The sequence below is a fragment of the Leucoraja erinacea genome, chromosome 31 (genome assembly GCF_028641065.1).
Source record: "Leucoraja erinacea ecotype New England chromosome 31, Leri_hhj_1, whole genome shotgun sequence".
Taxonomy (NCBI): Eukaryota; Metazoa; Chordata; class Chondrichthyes; order Rajiformes; family Rajidae; genus Leucoraja; species Leucoraja erinaceus.
In genome coordinates, this window is record NC_073407.1 from 16,781,752 (window position 1) to 16,803,575 (window position 21,824).

General features: G+C 43.8%; 1 protein-coding gene across 1 annotated transcript in view; it reads right to left on the minus strand.

Moving 5' to 3' along the window:
• The window catches only part of urm1 (ubiquitin related modifier 1), a 40,902-nt gene extending 38,170 nt beyond the window's left edge, over positions 1–2,732 (minus strand). Inside the window, exon 1 of the mRNA XM_055660111.1 lies at positions 2,617–2,732. Coding sequence (XP_055516086.1) covers positions 2,617–2,651 — 35 coding nt within the window. The 5' untranslated portion in view covers positions 2,652–2,732. The remainder of the gene's footprint in view (positions 1–2,616) is intronic.
• Between the last annotated feature and the right edge of the window lie 19,092 nt (positions 2,733–21,824).

Genomic DNA, 21,824 nt, shown 5'->3' on the forward strand with positions numbered 1-21,824 from the left:
GTATCTCCGGTGCGGTGAGGCAGCATCTTTACCTGCTCTGCCATTATGTCATCTAGGAAGAGAATGGTCTCACTAATCTGTCATGAATCCTCTGTTCTAACCCCACATTACACAATGACCATAACCTCTGCAGCAGTTGCCAACACCACCAATGTTCTAGCTTTTCATGGCGAGACCAAAACACAATGACATAGTCCCGTCTGCCTTTTTAACTTCTTGTACTATTCAATTAGTTTAATTTGGTTTAGAGATACAGCGTGGAAACAAGCACATTGGCCCACAGTGTCCACGCCAACTAGGCAGAGGAGATTAGTTTAACTTGGCATCATGTATGACACAGACGTGGGCCGAAGAGCCTGCAGCTGCCCTGTACCTTTCTATTTTTAAAGTTTTATTACAGTTATTTATTGTACTATTAAAAATTAGATATTTATCTCTGTTCTATTGGATTTATGGGCCTGATAAGCTGCAGCAAGAGATGGCGGTGGTGTCAGATGGAGGAAAAGAACAGGTCCAGTGAGCAGGCTGGGGTCTTACCTCCCACGTCCAAGGTTGACTATGGGAGGTGCCCGAAGTCTCAGAGGCTGGGCAGTGGCCATGTGAGGCAAGGGACAGCTCGTTTGTGGGTTGATGTGTCTGGATTGAAATGTCGGTGGAGTGGGCCGCTGGAGGCCTTGCAACAGCCTGAGGCTCGATTAGATCGGTCGCTGCTCCAAGTGTCGGAGCGCATAGATCAGACACAGCTTGCAGCTACACGGAATGGCAGCAGAGCAGAGACTGACAACATCGCCTGGTCAGGCTGCCCGGTGCAACTCTAACCCAGAGCCAGTGCCAGGATAATGGGCCTTCATGGCGAAGTTAAGTCTCTAACATTTTTAACAATTCTGAACTTGAAGGATACAAGATAGCAATGGAAACATGGCAACTTATGTGTACTGCCTCAGTTCAATCTACTATCTTACATTCTTAAACTTAAGTATGATTGGGCCTATATATGTTAAGATTGTTATTGAACTGTACACGACAAGAATTCCACTGTACCTGGAGACATGTGACAATAAAGTATTGTAAAATTATTTTACCATATTATGAAAGATGGACACAAAGTGCTGTAGTAACTCAGCGGGTCAGGCAGCATCTCCTGAGAAAAAGGATGGGTCACATTTCGGGTTGGGCTGAAGAAGGGTCCCAACCGGAAATGTCACCCATTCTTTTTCTCCAGAGCTGCTGCCTGACCCGCTGAGTTATTCCAACACTTTTGTGCCATATTTGGTATTAACCAGCAACTGCAGTTCCTTGTTTCTACATATTGAACCGTTCTGTCCGGTTTTCAGTACATATGACAATTAATCATTCTCGACTGTCTTGACCCAATGACAGAATGTGAGGAAACAAATACTATACAGAGCTTTGGGGCTGAGCGACAAGCGGTGTCAATGATTGGATTAATGCAACCATCGATGCAGACGGTATATTCTAGCGGAAAACCGACTGTTGGTTTGTTTGACTATGAAGTACATAGTATAATTCTACTACCAACACTAAACGCCACTCAATTTTTGCCCCCGGCCCATCGATTATTCAAACCCACCTTCTCCATCACCTAAAAGCTGGAGTAACTCAACAGGTCACACAGCATCTCTGGAGAATAGGAATAGGTGATCTGACCCAAAACGTCACCTATTCCTTTTCTCCAGAGATGCTGTCTGACCCACTGAGTTACTCCAGTTTGTTGTGTCTATCTTCGGTTTAAACCAGCATCTGCAGCTCCTTCCTACCCTCTCCATCGCCAAACCTGGCTCGGACAAAACTCTGATTATTAATAACCCATTTTCTGTTATTGCACTTTATCAGTTTATTTATTCATGTGTGTATATATTTATATTATGGTATATGGACACACTTATCTGTTTTGTAGTACATGCCTACTATGTTCTGTGTGCTGAAGCAAAGTAAGAATTTCATTGTCCTATACAGATAGATATAGATATGCCATTTATTGTCACTACACATGTACAGTGAAACTGAAAGCTGCTCGTACTCAGTGCATACATACAATTTAGCACAAAAAACAAAAAACAGAAAAAACAAAAAACAGAAAGGGAGGATGGGGGGGGGGGGGAATAGGTGCACAAATTCTGCGGCGCTACATACATATATACATATATACAGATGGAAGTCCGTGTTGGGCGGTGTAGTCAGTGCATGTGTGAATACAGCAGGCCACATGACAATAAACTAATTTGAACTTGAACCTATCCCAGGACCACAACAATCTGACAGCTTCCATTAACCAGGGGGCACGGGTTTAAAGAGAAGGATAAGATTTAATAAGAACCTGGGGGAGGGGTCCACTCAGAGGGCCGGTGGGTGTATGGAAGGAGCTGCCAGACGAGGTAGGTGAGGCCGGGACAACAACAACATTGGGCCGAGAGTGTGCGGGGGCGGTCGCGCTTCGCTGCCAGCGTGAGCGAGACGTTACATGTGAAGACACAACGTGGCCGGCAGCTGGGAAACCCCCGGCTCCCAGCTCAACACTGCGCCTCGCCGCGACATCCCATCCCATCCCCGCCGTGTCCGTCTCCGCCTCCAACTTGGCCTCGGGGAAACACTCACCTAAACTCCAGATGAACGCCGATGGACGCCGCCATCTTGCTGCCGCCAGCCCGGAAGTTGTTGTGCTGCACCCGGAAGTGAGTGAGACAGTGGTCCTTTGGTCAAGGGAGGAGCAGGTGAACATGTGAGTGAAATGTGGTCATTATACACAATGTTGTGCTGCACCACATTATACACAATGTTGTGCTGCACCACATTATACACACATACATGTTGTACTGCACCACATTATACACAAATACATGTGCTGCACCACATTATACACAAATACATGTTGTGCTGCACCACATTATACACACATACATGTTGTACTGCACCACATTATACACAAATACATGTTGTACTGCACCACATTATACACAAATACATGTTGTACTGCACCACATTATACACAAATACATGTTGTGCTGCACCACATTATACACAAATACATGGTGTGCTGCACCACATTATACACACATACATGTTGTGCTGCACCATGTATTATACACAAATACATGTTGTGCTGCACCACATTATACACACATACATGTTGTGCTGCACCACATTATACACACATACATGTTGTGCTGCACCACATTATACACAAATACATGTTGTGCTGCACCACATTATACACAAATACATGGTGTGCTGCACCACATTATACACACATACATGTTGTGCTGCACCACATTATACACAAATACATGTTGTGCTGCACCACATTATACACAAATACATGTTGTACTGCACCACATTATACACACATACATGTTGTGCTGCACCACATTATACACAAATACATGTTGTGCTGCACCACATTATACACAAATACATGTTGTGCTGCACCACATTATACACAAATACATGTTGTGCTGCACCACATTATACACAAATACATGTTGTGCTGCACCACATTATACACAAATACATGTTGTGCTGCACCACATTATACACAAATACATGTTGTACTGCACCACATTATACACAAATACATGTTGTGCTGCACCACATTATACACAAATACATGTTGTGCTGCACCACATTATACACAAATACATGTTGTGCTGCACCACATTATACACAAATACATGTTGTACTGCACCACATTATACACAAATACATGTTGTACATGTTGTGCTGCACCACATTATACACACATACATGTTGTACTGCACCACATTATACACACATACATGTTGTACTGCACCACATTATACACACATACATGTTGTACTGCACCACATTATACACACATACATGTTGTGCTGCACCACATTATACACAAATACATACTGCACCACATTATACATGTTGTGCTGCACCACATTATACACACATACATGTTGTGCTGCACCACATTATACACAAATACATGGCAGCAACGTACAAAATAACCTTCCCTCTTATGAATATTGACTGTGTTTCTGCCCTTGTGTAACAAGGAACTGCAGACTGCACCTGGTTACACAAACACATGAAGACTCATTCGACACAAAACATGGTGTACTGCACCACTTTTTAAAAAAACACCATGTATTACGTACTGTTTTTATCAGGAACTGGACATGTTTTACTGCACCACATTATATTTATGCGTACTGACATTATGTTTAAGTTTTTTATGTATACACACATACATGTTGTATGCACCACATTATACACAAATAATGGCAGTCTTAACCTTTTATGAATATTGACTGTGTTTCTGCCCTTGTGTAACAATGATGATGCAATAAAAAAGATCTCGATAAGATTACCTGATTTTATAAAAAAACTACTATTCGTACTGTTTTTATCAGTGACTGGATTGATAGATTTGATTTATGACTTGAAATGTTTAAGATATTTTCACCCTATTCCCTGGGAAACAGCCTCTTATTATGCATCGTTACAATTTTCCTTTATCATCGCTCATTGATCTTGATAATGAAGCCACATCACGTATGTGTGTGTCTATAGATCTTGACTGGACTTGAAGAAACCGATATTTTCACCCTACAAACAGCCTGTTATTATCATCGGGGTCTTGACCCGAAACGTCACCCATTCCTTCTCTCCAGAGATGCTGCTGTCCCGCTGAGTTACTCTAGCATTTTGCGCCTATTGTGTTTGTGGTTACCTTGCTACTTGGTTCCTGGTTGGGAGGACCATTCAGTGTTTGGCCTCCATAGAGCTGAAGCATCCAGACTACTCATGATTAAAGGCAACTTGCTGAATCACATGTCTATTCCAGGCATTTTCTATTTTTAAGTCGGGTTATCTATTCTCACATAGTCTCCAGGTGCCTGCAGAGTTATATTTTTACCAAATAAAAAACAAAGTGCTGGAATAACTCAGCAGATGAGGTAGCATTTCTGGAGAACATGGAGAGGTGATGTTTCAGGTCGGGACTTATTTTTTACCTTTGAGTTTCCAATCCAAAAATTCCTTGTATTTGAAGTTAATTAACACCTGGATCTCATCAAACCTGTCAGAGAGTCGAATCAATACAGCATGGAAACAGGCCCTCCAGCCCAACTCGTCCATGCCAATCAAAATGCCCCATCTAACATAGTCCCATTTGCCAACCTTTGGCCCATATCTCTGACTCATTGGTTCAGATCCAGATTCAATCTTTATTGTCATTGTGCAGTGTGCAGTACAGAGACAACGAAATGCAGTTAGCATCTCACCCAGAATAGCGAACATAGAATAAGGAGCAATAAATATATATACGTGCACACAGTAGTAGTAGTGCAATTTTTCTGGGGGAAGAAGTGTCTGGGGAGGAGAGGGGGTGACTGGCAATCACCAAGGTGTAGAGTTAAGTAGTGTAACGGCTGCAGGGAAGAAGCTGTTCCTGAACCTGCTGGTCCGGCAACGGAGAGACCTGTAGCGCTTCGCGGATGGGAGGAGGGTAAACAGTCTATGGCTGGGGTGAGAGCAGTCCGTCATTAGACCTTCAAAGAGCTCTGTCTGGAGTAGTTAGCTTTTGTCAGGTGGAGATTTCATGGTTGGCGATGGAGTCTCCATCGCCACCTCTGTGGCTTCCAGATGTAATGCTGATATCCACACTTTAGGTTTTATTATCAGGTGTACTGAGGTACAGTGAACAGTTTTGTTGTGCATGCTATCCAAACAGTTCCGATAATACTATACATCATACAATCAAATCAAACACGTACATTAGGTAGAGGAAGATACAGAGTGCCGAATATAGTTCTCAGCATTGTAGCACAACAGTTCCAAAGACAAAGTCCAATATCCACAATGGGGCAGAGATGAATCGGTCAGCATCCTAGCTTTGATTTTGTTGCCTGCTTTTTCTGAGGCAGCGTAGTGTAGACGGAGCCAATGGTGTTTACATTGCACTGCAGGAACACGAGACAAACACTTATCCCTCCCGGGGAAGTCATCCAGATGCTCGGCTAGACCATTCATGACAGAAAAATATCACTGTCAAGACCATATTTTTCTTTGTCCTGCCTGAAGAAAGTAATTGATTAATACAGCACGGAAATTGGCAATTTGGCCTAACTTGGCTGGGCTGGCTGCCTATGTGAGCTAGACCCATTTCCCTGCATCTGGCCCATTTCCCTCTAAAACATCCTATCCTATTCACGTACCTGTCCAAATGTCTCTTAAATGGCGTCATTGTACCAGCCTCTGTCACTTCTTCTGGCAGTTCCTTTCACGAACCCTACACCCTACCTTCACCTTCCCCACACTGACACCCTTTCCTTTCCTTTTCTTGTCCGTTTCCATCTATCACCGTCAACCTCATTTCCAACACCACCCCGCCCATTTCCCCTTCCTTCCCATCAGTCTCTCATCCCCATTCTACCTAGGTCAACCCATCCTCTACAAGTCCCTCCCTCCCATTCTAGCCTCCCCCCCCAACCCCCAACCCCCCACCCCACCCCCACTCACCTTCCCTTCATACTGACCATCCTCCTTCTATGCTGTCAGTCCTGATGCAGGGTCGCAACCTGAAACATCAACCATTCCTTTCCCTCCATAGATGCTGCCTGACCTGCTGATTTTTTCTGGATTTTAGCATTTCCAAATCCTTGTGTCTCTAAACGATAATTTGAATGTTCTTCAATGTTCTTCTTTTTAGGCAGCCCATTAATATTGGGGATGACTTGCTTCCACTCCAGCTTTGTGATTTCTGAGATAAGTTTGGAAACTACGGGCACAGGGCAGGTAGGTGGATTGTTGGTGATATGGTGACCTCCTTCCAGTGCTAGGACCTCTGTGTTCTCCTGATGCTCCTGAGATCTTCAATACCATGGGTCCCGACTCGAGATGTCACCTATCCATGTTCTTCGGAGATGCTGCCTAACCTGTTAACTCGAGCACTTCGTGTGTTTTTTTTTGTAAACCAGCATCTGCAGTTCCTTGTTTCTACTCGCTGTGATGTGATTCCTGCACGCTGGTGGGAGCAAGCTCAGCTGTGATGCAGCTGAGTTTGATAGCCCAAAGTGAAGAGAGCCACACAGCTGAGGACAGTCGTAGAACATAGAACAATGCAGCACAGGAACAGGCCCTTCAACCCACAATGTCCATGCTGAACATGATGTTAAATTAAACTAATCGCCTATGCCTGCACATGATCCACATCTTCTGTTCCCTGCACATCCAGGTGTTTATCTGAAGCCTATTAAATGTCATTATCCTATCTGCCTCCATCACCAGCCCTGGCTGCCCATTCCAGGCACCCGCCACACATCTCCTTTAAACCTTGCCCCTCTCCCTTTAAAACTATGTCCTCTAATCTTTGACATTTCCACCCTGGGGAAAAGGTTCTGACTCTATCCTATTTTACATACTCCCATGATTTTACACACTTCTAATTTTACACACCTCAATGTCCAGTGTTCCAGAGAAAACAATCCAAGTCTGTCCAGCCTCTCCTTATTGCCAATACCCTGTAATCCAGTCATCATTCAGATAAACCTCTTCTGCTCCTTCTCCAAAAGCCTTTACACCCAAAGCCTCCAATGAAGCCACAACCATGTAAAAAACAAACATTTTCTAGTGTTTACTGTTACTATTGGGACATAATAAGTAATTGTCATATTTTCTTGTTTGTTATTTTTACACTTTATGCTTGGGATTAACGAGGTGAAAATGGCAGATTATTTTCAACAGACTCTGTGGGAAAAATGTTTTTTTTTTTTTTTGTTTTTTGATCCCGACCATAATCCATGACAAACAGGGACACTGTCTCTTTAAAATGTCCCAGGAAAGATTTGAATTGCAGATCCTGCGTATCACTGGCTTCTGTCAGAGCTGTGGGGGCCATTTGCAGTCTCCCTGTTCATGTGCTAATTGACAGCGAAGCATGCAATGGGCCAAGCTGACCTTGCCGCTTTGCACAGGTTAAACTGAATAAAAATAAAGGATTAGAGGAAGCCTTAGAACTCCGAATGACACCGACGAGCCCTTGGAAATGCAGGAAGCGGCTTGGTGGGAGCCCCTTGTGTTCACAATGAATTGTATTTTTAATTAAAGCAAACCAATCAAACAAAGGCCTCGAAAATAAACCACTTAACCCGGGCATCTTTAAAAAATGGTGTTCTCACAGGCTGGGAAGATCGATGTTTGTAAAAATGTGAATATAAATAACCACGTTTAATGTGCTCACAGGGAACTCTTTCCTAAATCTGTTTCATTAAGTAATTGCCGAAAACATATATATATATATATGTCGTGAAGTGTCAACTAATCTTTCTGATCGGAGCAAAATGTCTTAGCCTGCAAGCTCTCTCTCATTTTGAGTGTCCCTTTTCACTGCAGAACAATTCACTTGCATTTTCCACCGTGAGTTATAATCTCAATTTGCCAGTGTGTTTAAAATCCATAATTGAAAGGCGTTTGACAATGCAAATGGACAATGAATCCCTGCAAATGGACATTGAAACGGGCTACAGCACTTCTCTGAGTTCTTGCTACCTGCCCCCTCCCACTCCAACTTGCAAGAGCTATTGATTGAAAGATCTGGTGGATTCTATCTCAAACTTGAGAGAGTGGGATATGCACACATTGAACAATGCAACGCATTAAAAGACCTTTGGGCCAGTTTTGTTTTCTTTTGAAAGAGCAATCCAATTAGTCTATTGTTCTTTCTCAATAGCAATGCATTTTTTTTCTCTTTCAAATTATATTCCCAATTACCTTTTGAAGATTGCAATTGAGTCTTTCTCTCCATCGTAACCAGCAGTATATACTGTATTTTACTACATAAAGAAAGAAATTCTTCTCATCTCCTCTTCTGGTTCTTTTATCATGTACTTTAAATCAGCGTTCTCTGAAAACACTCAAACAAGTCAAGAGTGTTTAATTGTCCTATGTTCCGGCAAAGGAGCAATGAAATTCTTACTTGGTGCAGTTTAATGGGCCCGTAAATGCAACAGAGATAAATGTATAATTATCAGTAACACAATAAATTAATAACAGTATTACCAGGTAACCACAGTAGTGCAAAACCAAAGTCTGCAGTGCAACCGAAGACACAGTCCTTAGAAGATTATAGTTGTTGGGGTTAGCGTTGTGTAGTGTTCAAGAGCCTGATGGTTGCTAGGAAGAAGCTGGTCTTGAACCTGGAGTCACGGTTTTCAGGCTGCTGTACCTTCTCCCTGATGGTAGTAAAGAAATTAGAAGAAGGTAATGGTGGTGTGAGTCTTTAATGATATTGGCTGGCTTTTTGTGGCTACGTCTCCTATAGATCCTTTAGTGGGGAGGTCAATGCTAGTGATGGCCCAGGCAATGACCACAAGATTATAGACTCAGATTCAACTTTAATTGTCATTGTCAGTGCACAGTACAGAGACAACGAAATGCAGTTAGCATCTCCCTGGAAGAGCAACAGAATATGATTTCAATAAATAAATCTATTTACATGCATTTGTTCTGTGGGAGGAGTGTTTTTCCTGTGGGGGTGGGGGGGGGGGGGGGGGGGGGGGGGTGGGGTGATTGGCAGTCACCAAGGTACAGTGTTGAGTAGTGTGACACCCGCAGGGAAGAAGCTGTTCCTGGACCTGCTGCAGCTCTCTGCAGTGCTGTTTATTCCTGGGCGTTCAAATTGCCGGACCAGGCGTTAGTGCAACCAATTGGTATCTTCTCTTCCGTAGGAAATAGGCAACGTTTCGGGCCGAAACCCTTAGGGTTTCGGCCAGAAACGTTGCCTATTTCCTTCGCTCCATAGATGCTGCTGCACCCGCTGAGTTTCTCCAGCATTTTTTTGTGTACCTTCGATTTTCCAGCATCTGCAGTTCCTTCTTAAACGCATGTTCTCTACCGTACTCTTGTTGAAGTCCGATAAAGTAGGCAACGACACAGTGAAGAAACATAGAAACATAGAAATTAGGTGCAGGAGTAGGCCATTCGGCCCTTCGAGCCTGCACCGCCATTCAATATGATCATGGCTGATCATCCAACTCAGTATCCCGTACCTGCCTTCTCTCCATACCCTCTGATCCCCTTAGCCACAAGGGCCACATCTAACTCCCTCTTAAATATAGCCAATGAACTGGCCTCGACTACCCTCTGTGGCAGAGAGTTCCAGAGATTCACCACTCTCTGTGTGAAAAAAGTTCTTCTCATCTCAGTTTTAAAGGATTTCCTCAATCTCCTGAATCTTCTGGAATTGTAGAGGCTCCTGTGCATTAGTGGCATCCTTGACCCCGAGTCATAGGTCATGGTTTAAACTGCACTCCACAGACCTAGCTGAGGCTGATGATTCAGTGAGGCAGGTTTGGAAGTGCAAGAAAGCCAATCCCTACATCGTGCCTTGCAGTTAGATGAAAAATACCCATTGTACCATATCACCATGAGCAGGGAAGCTCTCTCTCTCGAAAGGATGACACACAATCAATATTACCAGAGACAGATTACCTAGTCGTTTACCTCATGTTTAGCTGTGAGGCCTTGGCATTTGCATATTTACTTATTTAAAGCAAAGATTGCACTTTAACATAGAAACATAGAAAATAGGTGCAGGATTCGGTCCTTCGAGCCTGCACCGCCATTCAATATGATCATGGCTGATCATCCAACTCGGTATCCTGTACCTGCCTTCTCTCCATACCCCCTGATCCCTTTAGCCACAAGGGCCACATCTAACTCCCTCTTAGATATAGCCAATTAACTGGCCTCAACTACCTCCTGTGGCAGAGAATTCCAGAGATTCACCACTCTCTGTGTGAAAAATATTTTCCTCATCTCGGTCCTAAAAGATTTCCCCCTTATCCTTAAACTGTGACCCCTTGTTCTGGACTTCCCCAACATCGGGAACAATCTTCCTGCATCTAGCCTGTCCAACCCCTTAAGAATTTTGTAAGTTTCTATAAGTTTCCCCCTCAATCTTCTAAATTCTAGCGAGTACAAGCCGAATAAATAAGAGTAACAAATATTTAACATATAATGCTTTGGGATATTATGAGATCATGAAAGGCCTTACATAAATACAAGTTTATTTTGTTATCTTGTTTGTTATTTACTCCTGTCCTCGAGGCAGAAGTACAACCTTTGAGCAGAAGCGAGCATCAATGTACCAGAGTGATTTTGGTTATCACATTGGCTCATGCACTTCCTTCCACCTTTGACAGCCTGGTCTCAATGCTTGGTGTGACAATGGCCTAAAAGAAGGTGACAGGGTTAATATGTTCAGGTTTATTATTTTCATGTGTACCGAGTTACGGTGCAGACTGTAACCTGTGCAGAGTAAGCTTCACCTCCGGCGAGTTAATGGTTGGGATGAAACAACTGACCTCTGCGCAGGGAGCTAACTCTGAACAGATTAGTCCACTCAAGGATGAAGAATTACTTTGCCATTTTGAAGATTACTATTGAAGCTGTTTCGGCACCATGTCCAGCTATGCATAGCAGGTCATGCCATCGTACGATGTGGAAAAAACAAGAAACTTCTTCGGACTGCGGGAGTGTTTGTGAATTTCGAGCAAAGATGGACAGATGTTATTAAGTGACATGCGCAAGGGTCCATTCCTGACACCTCGTCCTAATGTTTATACATAACTTGTATGCTCAGTACCAACCCAAGCTACACACATTCACGATCAACTCTTTCCCCACTGTTGTCAGACAACTGAATAGTCCTCCAATAAGGTAGGGTGTACTCCCGATCTTCCAACCTACCTCATTGTGGATGGTGCACTTTTTAAAATCTGCACTTTCTTTGTAATTGTAACACTACAATGTTGGAATACTGTATTCTGCACTCTGATATGTTTCTCATTGCAGCACCTGTTGTACAGTTTTCCACTGTATCTTGATGCTCATGACAAAAATCTCCCCATTTACCAACACATGCCCCAAAAGCTCTCCTGACTGATACAATCTTTGAAGCTCTTGCAATATTGACACACTCCTGCAGAGCATTAATATTTCCTTTCAGATTTCCAACTTAAAATGTAAACAATGTTAATCTACGTAAATGATCGAGATTCCAGCGCCTGTAGTTTGTTGTGTTTATGTAAATGATAACACAAACTTGAAGGAGCAAATTTCCAGCTTCTATTTCTAATGTTCAGAACAGAGTTTATGTTCATAAATTATAGGAGTAGAATTAGACCCATCAAGCCTACTCCACCATTCAATCATGGCTGATCTATCATTTCTTCTCAACCCCATTCTCCTGCCTTCTCCCCACAACCCTCGACACCCTTACTAATCAAGAATCTGTCAATCTCCACCTTAAAAATGCCTATTGACTTGGCCTCCACAGCCTTCTGTGGCAATGAATTCCACACATTCAGCACCCTCTGACTAAAGAAATTCCTCCTCATCTCCTCCCAACAGGTACTTCTTTTTATTCCGAGGCTGTGGCCTCTGGTCCTAGACTCTGCCACCAGTGGAAATATCCTCTCACATCCACTCTATCTAGGCCTTTCATTAAGTTTCAATGAGGCACCCCCTAATTCTTCTAAATTCCAGTGAGTACAGGCCCAGTGCCGTCAAATGCTCATCATATGTTAACTCAATCATCCCTTGGGTCTTTCTCCTAAAAAAACCTCCTCTGGACCTTCTCCAATGTCAGCACATTCTTCCTCAGATACGGGGCCCAAAACAGCCTAAAAAATACTCCAAATGTGGTCTGACCAGTGCCTTATAAAGCCCCAGCATTAAATCCCCAGTTTTGGAACAGTGCTTAGACAGGCAAATAAATGTTGTGAATATTCTCACTTGAATCCTCTACTAAATGAATCACAGGCTGAAGAAGGGTCCTGACCTAAAACGTCGTCTGTCCATTGCCTCCACAGATGCGGCCTGTGTTCCTTCAGCAGTTTGTGTCTTGCTCTGACTATTTATGTGGTTAATATCGGCATGGCATGTTTTAATTTGTGCAGGTGATTTTGACATGCCTTGCTTATACTAACACTTTTGCTCATGGGCCCAGCAAGAGCATGCAGGATATTCTGAAAATATTGATATCCATGCCACCACCTTATAGACATGACACAATTTCAGAATTAGATGTATTAACTAGCTAAAGAAAGCACCAGCTAACAGATGGGTACAAAGCAGATAACCCTTTGGACCCCTTGCTGAACCCCATTTACGCACATTTGTGCTGAAGAATTGTGCGGCTGTGGTACTCAGCGAATTGCCTTTCTTTTGTTTTGTACAACCAAGGCAGCGCGACAGAGAGAGAGAGAGAGAGGGGAGAGACGTTTTCAATGCGTGAAATTGCATATGAACAGTGCTGTGAGTTCAAGCAGCTGTGAGTTCATACAGTTAATGGCCACAAAAAAAAATCAACTGCACAAATCCAACATACCGTGCTAACATCACCCACCACGTAAACAGTCAGGGATTCATTTTGCTGAGCACATTCAACTGAGAATACAAATGCTAGTTATTTCCCTCAGGAATATTAGGAGCAGAACATGGAAATCCAGTCGTTCAAGCTTGCTTTATCATTGATGTAGATCAACATTGCATCCAATTGTAAGTCTGAAATCCATATGAAAGTGTGTATGCTCTGCATGAGCCATTGTCAACCACAACTCACCATATTATGATATCCCATCCCATAATGTTCGTTGGATTCCTTTAAAATCATTGATGGCTATTCACCTCAGCCATCCATGTGGCAGTTTCATATTTGAACCACTGTGAGAGTGAAACAGCTTCTCTTCAACTCCAGATCGGTCTTGCAAATGAATATCCATTGATGACAAAAATGCTGGAGAAACTCAGCGGGTGAGGCAGCATCTATGGAGCGAAGGAAATAGGCGACGTTTCGGGCTGAAACCCTTCTTCAGACTGATGTGAGGGTGGGGGCAGGAAGAAGAGGAGCCAGTGGGCTGAGGGAGAGCTGAGAAGGGGAGGAGAAAGTAAGGACTACCTGAAATTAGAGAAGTCAATATTCATACCGCTGGGGTGCAAACTGCCCAAGCGAAATATGAGGTGCTGCTCCTCCAATTTACAGTAGTCCTCACTCTGGCCATGGAGGAGACAGAGGACAGAAAGGTCGGATGCGGAATGGGAGGGGGAGTTGAAGTGCTGAGCCACCGGGATGCTGCCTCACCCGCTGAGTTTCTCCAGCATTTTTTGTCTACCTTCGATTTTCCAGCATCTGCAGTTCCTTCTTATACATTTATGACATTCAGCTTTGGATCCCACAAGAAGTAGAATTCACCTCGATTCATTTAGCAACAGAATTCTGTGGAGACCCAAGAAACGACACATTCTGGAATCTTGAGCAAAACACAAAATGCTGGAGAAACTCAGCAGGTCAGGCAGCATCTGAGGAGAAGAAAACGGATGGAGGATATTTCAGATCGGGTCCCTTCTTCAGACTCGGTCTCTGTCAATCAATTAAATCAGTCGCAGTTTTGAATTCTTCAATTGATCACCAGCAACTCCAGTACTTTATACAGAGGCTGAGGGGAGACTCGTGCAATTTGTTGTGGTCCCTCTTTCTTGAATGCCCCACTTTGAAGGGTTTGTGAACACCTTTGTCCAGATAAGACAGACATTACTACACACCAGGAGCTCTCTTATTTGTACAATGCCCTGCTCCATGTTAATTGATACGTGTCTCCCTACTACCTTAATGCCTCCTTCACCATCCCCTATGTAGTACACATTACTTGCCTGGATGTTATCCAACTTGAACTTTATCAGGCGGTTATTCGACCTTGAAGTTTATTACTGTCAAATGCAATTCTCCACCAACTTGCCATGCCCTTGCGTACATGCACTGGAATAGCAATACGTCTTGGGGATCAAGAGGATTATTTCCCTCTCTGGTCCAACAAGTCAGTTATTGTTGAGTAACCCAAGACCTTGTCCATCATGATCCTGTATCAAGGAACAGAGCTATAGCGCCCAGTGCCACCAAAATCTAAGTGCATTAAACAAATGACTTGAAGCAAGAACTATGATTTAGGAGACATTGAGGCAGGTTTAAAAGAACAAGACAAATTTGTATTAAGTGCAAATGCAACTTGCATTAATAAAGAGCATTTCAGAACATCAGGATGTATAAATACAAAAGTTTTTACAGAAGTTAATCTGGTGAAGTAAAAATTTGGCAGACAACTGGTGCATAGCAGGCCCCAAGAAGGCAGAGTGAGAGCCAGATTGTCTTTGTTGAAACTGAGGGATAAATATTTGTCAAGATTTAGGGGGGAAACTTGATTTTTATTCTTCAAAATATTGCTTTGGTAACTGTAGTGTCTGGAAGAGAATAAGCTGAGGCTCGGTTTAATTTCTGAATGGAGACACAGCACATTCAGCAATGCAGCTTCTTCGCAACAGTGAACTTACAGCACAGGGCTGTGGGAAGTTGCAATTGTGAGATTCACTCAGGTTTTGTAGCAATGTAGACAGAAATAGAAAAGAAATAGGCAAAATGCAGGCAGGTTCGTTGGTATTCATTTAAAAATAAATTGGATAGGCATATGGATGAGAAGGGAATGGAGGGTTATGGTATGAGTGCAGCAGGTGGGACTAAGGGAAAATAATTGTTCGGCATGGACTTGTAGGGCCGAGATGGCCTGTTTCCGTGCTGTAATTGTTATATGGTTAAAATCTTGCACCGATTACCAACTCGTCTCCTGCTTTCCAGCAAAGGTGGCAAGGTGAAAGTCCTTGAGGCTTTGTGGTCTGAAGGATACAAAGGAACTCAGCGGGTCAGGCAGTGTCTGCAGAGGGAATGGATAGGTGTCGTTTTGTGTCTGGACCATTCAACAGACTGATAGAGTGGGTTGGGGGGGGGGGGGGAGGAGAGAGGTTGCTGGAAAAGTGTTGGAGGCAGGACAAGGTTGGCAACTGATAGGTGGATCCAGGTGAGAAGGATTTGACTGGCAGATGGGTGGAGGAAGTGATAAAGGCCAGAGCTGAAGAGGATACAAAAGTATGGCAGATTAGAAAAGTGAAACGTAAAGCCAGAGGGACAGATATAGGAGGAAGGAGATTGGGGCTGGGGGTGGAAAAGAGGGACGGAATAGGGAGAGAAATGGGGGAGGGGGTGTGGAGTAACAGAAAGGCCCGCGATAGGGGGACATAACTTTAAATTGGACAAATCATTGCCCTTTCCCAATCTGAATGTGAGGTGCTGTTCACGCAGGGAATAAAGGCTTGACAGTCTTTATCAGTTCCTTCTTGCTCTCATTGCCGTCTGGCTAATGGCACTTGTGGTGATGTCCATCTATTTGATCTCTATCGGGAAGCATTGTCTGGTATTCCATGTCCCAGCTATCTGAGTAATTCTAGTGCTGGCTGCATCATCCTTTGACGCACTCTGGAATCACTGGAGTGTGGGAATATGGATTGGAGGTGGGAGCACCTGGCAGAGTATCTGCTGCTGGAATCGACAATTGAATCTCCAGGAAATTGGGTATATTTGCCTGCAATTTTAAGCTTCAGCTTGGTCTGATTACCTCTATTTTACAGCCTTGCTCAGGGTACATTCCAAGTGTAAAAGTATATCATATTTCCCAGTTTAATATACGATTCCCAGAATAAAGATTATCCAAGAACTACCACGGCATGTATGTGCGTGTGTGTGTGCAGATGTGTTTAGTGTGTGCGTATGTGTGTGCGTGCAAATGTATGTTTATATATGTGTGTGCAGGTGTATAAGGGTGTGTTTGTACAAGTGTGTGTGTGTGTATGCATGTCTGCGTGTGCTTATGTGAGCATATGTGTGTTAATATATGTTTGTGCATAAGTGTGTGTGTGAGCATAAGTGTTCTGTGCTTGTCCCACAGTCAGGCACCCGAGTGAGATGGAATGTTTGTAAGATTGCATATAAAATGATCAGCCCGACCCCTGGGCCTGCCACCCACAAATTGCTGTTACTCCACTTAGGACAGGAATAAACAAGATAATATGAATTCTGCTCCTTGAGCCTTTCCGCCATTCAATTTGATCAAATTCCTCAGTACCTTAACACTGTCCATTGGTACTAAAGCATATCTCTCAGTACCTTTCTGCACAAAGCTCTCATTGGTCTCAGTTGAGACACTCAGTCGATTGAAGCTGAATACTTTTTTCGCTAACTGACTGGCCCACCTTTAATTTTGTCCCATGCTTCCCAGTGCAACCAGTGTCTGTAAACCCTGACAATACTTATCGCCATCCTAATATCCAAAATGTCACTATATTTTTCTCCCAATATTTATTGAGGAGAGCCCGTTCTTTGTCTCTGAGGACGTGGCAGTGGCCGTCACTGAACTATTAAGAGCAATAGAGATGGTTCACGACAAATGTTTATTACAAATACTGCCCTCTGGTGTCTACAGGAGAAAATAAAAACAAGAGACGCGGTCCTGAAAACCATGGTTATTGTAGGAAGGAACTGAAGATGCTGGTTTACACCGAAGGTAGACACAACATGCTAGAGTAACTCAGCGGGACAGGCAGCATCTCAGGAGAGAAGAAATGGGTGACGTTTCTTGCCGAGACTCTTCGTCAGTATGTCTGAAGAAGTGACTCGACCCGAAATGTCAGCCATTCCTTCCTGCGCCCCAGAGATGCTGCCTGTCCCGTTGAGTTACTCCAGTATTTTGTGTCTCTATTCATGAAATGGTATTTCATTCAGTGCCAAGCAGATAAAAATCAGTTATTGTTTGCAAAGGAATGCAACGTGACAATTTCAGGATTGCATCTTGCTATTTTAACAGGTACTTCCAGCTTACATTGGTGAAATGAGTTCAGTGCAATATGGAGTTATGTCGTTACTCATGCAATGTTCCTTTGGAGTATTGCCCATTAAATTAATTCATGTTATTCTGCAAATGTGGTTTGCACTTGCGGAGCAGGTTTTGAAAGCCTTGCTGCACACTGCCCCTGTCCCACTTAGGAAACGTGAGCGGAAACCTCTGGAGACTTTGCGCCTCACCCAAGGTTTCCGTGTGGTTCCCGGAGGTTTTTGTCAGTCTCCCTACCTGCTTCCACTACCTGCAACCTCCGGCAACCACCTGCAACCTCCGGGAACCGCACGGAAACCTTGGGTGGGGCGCAAAGTCTCCAGAGGTTTCCGTTCAGGTTTCCTAAGTGGGACAGGGAGGTTCCAACGTCTCATTAACAATCCACCTACAGAACCAAACTACTTCTCACAGCTGGTTCATTCAAAATTATGTTTCAATTACACTCGTCCAACCATAACTTTCCCAAAAGTTTTACATTCTTATTGTTATTAATAATTAACATTTCATCACGGAGAATCTCATGGAGACTGTAAAGAGTTTAATTATTAATTACAAAGATTGGACAGCTTATGTAAATAGTCTTTTGTCATTGGGGAATGTTGCAGAATGTCATGCATGGGATAGGGACACCTTTAATTTTACACTTAACGTGAAAACGTTTTGCTTGTGCTCATCCAGTGACTCCCTGTGTAGATACAACATGTGAAGGCACAAGTTTGATTCATGGTCTACGCTGAGTCATCTGTGTTAGTGACGAACATAGTACAGGAAACCTGTATCAATTTGTTATTGTCACGTGCACTGAGATACATGGAAAAACTTTGTTGTGTGTGTAGATCATACTGTACGTGAGTGTAACCAAACCACACATTGGTAGTCCAAAAAATGAAAATAAATAGAGTGCAGAATATAGTTACAGCTCCAGACAAAGAAAACTGCGAGGGCTGCAGTGAGGTAGATTGGAGGATTAGGAATGCATTATTAGCTTATGAGATGTCCCTTCAACAATATGCACAGTTGATCCTTCGGTGGTGCCAGACTAGCAGATTTCCATAGAAACATAGAAACATAGAAAATAGGTGCAGGAGTAGGCCATTCGGCCCTTCGAGCCTGCACCGCCATTCAATATGATCATGGCTGATCATCCAACTCAGTATCCTGTACCTGCCTTCTCTCCATACCCCCTGATCCCTTTAGCCACAAGGCCACATCTAACTCCCTCTTAAATATAGCCAATGAACTGGCCTCAACTACCTTCTGTGGCAGAGAATTCCAGAGATTCACCACTCTCTGTGTGAAAAATGTTTTTTCTCATCTCAGTCCTAAAAGATTTCCCCTTTATCCTTAAACTGTGACCCCTTGTTCTGGACTTCCGGTACATATGACAATTAAACACACTTGGCTTGATTTTTATATTGCATCTTTACCGACCTCTGCCTGTCGAAGCTTTGATGCGTAATCACGCTTGTATTATTAGTTGTCTATTTGCTAACACAGTTTAATGAGACAGTGGTAAATCAACTGCCACACACAAAGTGCTGGAACTCAGTACGTCAGGCATCATCCACGGATGCAATGGAACAAGGACCTTTCAGTCTCAAGAAGGGTCCCAACCCAAAACATCACCAATCTAATCCATTCCCTCCATAGATCCTAACTGACACACTGAGTTACTCCAGCACTTTGTGTTTCGTTCAAAATTCCAGCACTTGCAGTTCCCTTTGTCTCCAGGAAAACAACTGTCAGGTATACCAGCCCATGTGGATTAGTGGTGTTCAGGTACAATGAGGAGCTGTGCTTCAGTCTTTGTACTGCTACACTGCTGTGAGGTTGGGCCTTCTGTCTGATTCCTGGAATCATCGAGTCTTGCAGCATTGAAACGAGGCCACTCGGCCCGACCCGTCCATGCTGACCAGTGGGCGCCCTCCCATATTAACACCCTTATGCCCCATGGCAGATACCAGCCTTGCCATCAGGGAATATCTGGATTTCAAATGGAAAACCATTGCCAAGATTTGCAGGCTGCGATTTTCACAGTATCCAGCTACTGCCACATAAAATGAAAACATTTCTTAACGCGAGCTGGTGGGGGAAATAATTAAATGTCATTGGCACACTCTGCTGGAAGACCTCTGTGTCACCAAGGCAGCAGCAACACCACCACTGCCAAGAAACTGCCACCTTGTTCTGACTGACGGACACTGGAATGATTCAGAGTGCTCTGGAAAAAATAGTGTACAGAGATGTTGTGGGTTAGCAGGCAACCTCCTCACCTATGGAACTACAGTTTGATTGCAGGACATTATCATTGCAGGAGAGCTCTGAATGCTGTGTGCAGTCCAAAGAGTTTTGGCGTAACACTTCCACTACTATCCTCGTCCAATACGTACAAGTTCAGTCATAAAGTGTTGGGGAGAGAGAGGGGGGCTGGAATGTAGAACAATACAAAAAATACTGGAGTAACGCAGCGTGTTAGGCAGCATCTCTTGGGTAAGTGACATTTTGGGTCAGACTGAAGAAGGGCACAATCCGAAACATCGCCTATCCATATCATCCAAAGTAGGTGCCTGACCGACTGAGTTACTCCGGCACTTTGTGCTTTATTTATAAAAACTCCTGCATCTCCACAATATTCCTTGTGCCTACATAGAACAAACAGTACAGCACAGGAACAGGCCCATCGGCCCATAACATCCGTGCCGTACAGGAAGCCAAGGTAAACTAATCTCATGTACCTGCACCTGATCCATGACCCTCCATTTCCTGCTTATTCATGTGCCTCTTCAACACCACTAACATATCTGCCTCCACCGCTACCCCAGGCAGTGCTATCGAGGTACCCACCGCATTTTGTGTCAAAAACCTGCCCTGCACATCTACTTTAAACTTGGCCCCTCTCACGTTAAAGCGACTGGATGCCCTGTAGTCTTTGACGTTTCCACTCTAGCAGAAAGGTTCTGACTGTCTACCCTATCTACAGGGTAAATAGGATGGGGATGGAGGCTTGTGAGGAGCAGCTTTAGTTTAGTTTAGAGGTACAGCACGGAAACAGGCTCTTCGGCCCACTGAATCTGCGCTGACCAAACACTTACACCACCCTACACACTCTAGGGACATTTTACAATTATACCAAGCCAGTTAGCCTACACACCTGTACGTCTTTGGATTGTGGGAGGAAACCAGGGATCCCGGAGAAAATCTGCACAGGTCACGGGGAGAACGTAGTAACTCCGTACAGACAAGCACCCTTAGTCAGAATCGAACCAGGATCTCTAGCGCTGTAAGGCAACAACCCTACCGCTGTGCCACCGTGCCATGCTGCGAGGCTTGGGTTGAAGACTCACTCTGCGACAAGAGGCAGCAGATCTACCAGCTGTGCCACTACATTAAACTAATTTTCTCTGGTTGCCTGTGATCTATAATCCTCCATCCCCTGCATGTCCATGTGTCTATCTACAACCCTTTCTCCATTTCCCCCCAGCTCTAACATCCTCTGCAGCCCTCACAAATCCAGCCATCTCTTCAGTCCAGAGTGCCAACGGCTATTGCTAAACCTTTCCATGACTCATCCTCAACCACCTGATTTATTTGGCTATTTGATGGTATATGGGGCTGCTTCCTGGTGTCAGCGTTTCCCTGACTGGAGAAAACAAAAACTGGAGTTTATGTGGCATCTTCCACATCACATCTCAGCACCAGAAGGCACTACAATATATTTTTTTAATTGTCACTTTTGTGGTGCTGGGAAAAAAACAGCAGCAAAGCTGTGCAGAGCAAGGTCCCATACACAGCAAAATGCTGCATGAAAAGTTGGTGCGGCCATTGAAGTTGATGATATCGGTCACCCCATTATAGGAAAGATGGGAAGGGTGCAGAGAAGATTTGAGGAAGTTGCCAGGACTTGAGGGGCTGAGCTGTAGAGCGAGGCTCAGCAGACTAGGATATTATTATTTGGAGTTCAGGCTAAGGGGTGATCTTATAGAGGTGCATAAAATCATTAGGGGAATAGATAGAATGTAGTCTTTTTTTATCAATAACAAGGGGGCATAGGTTGACAGT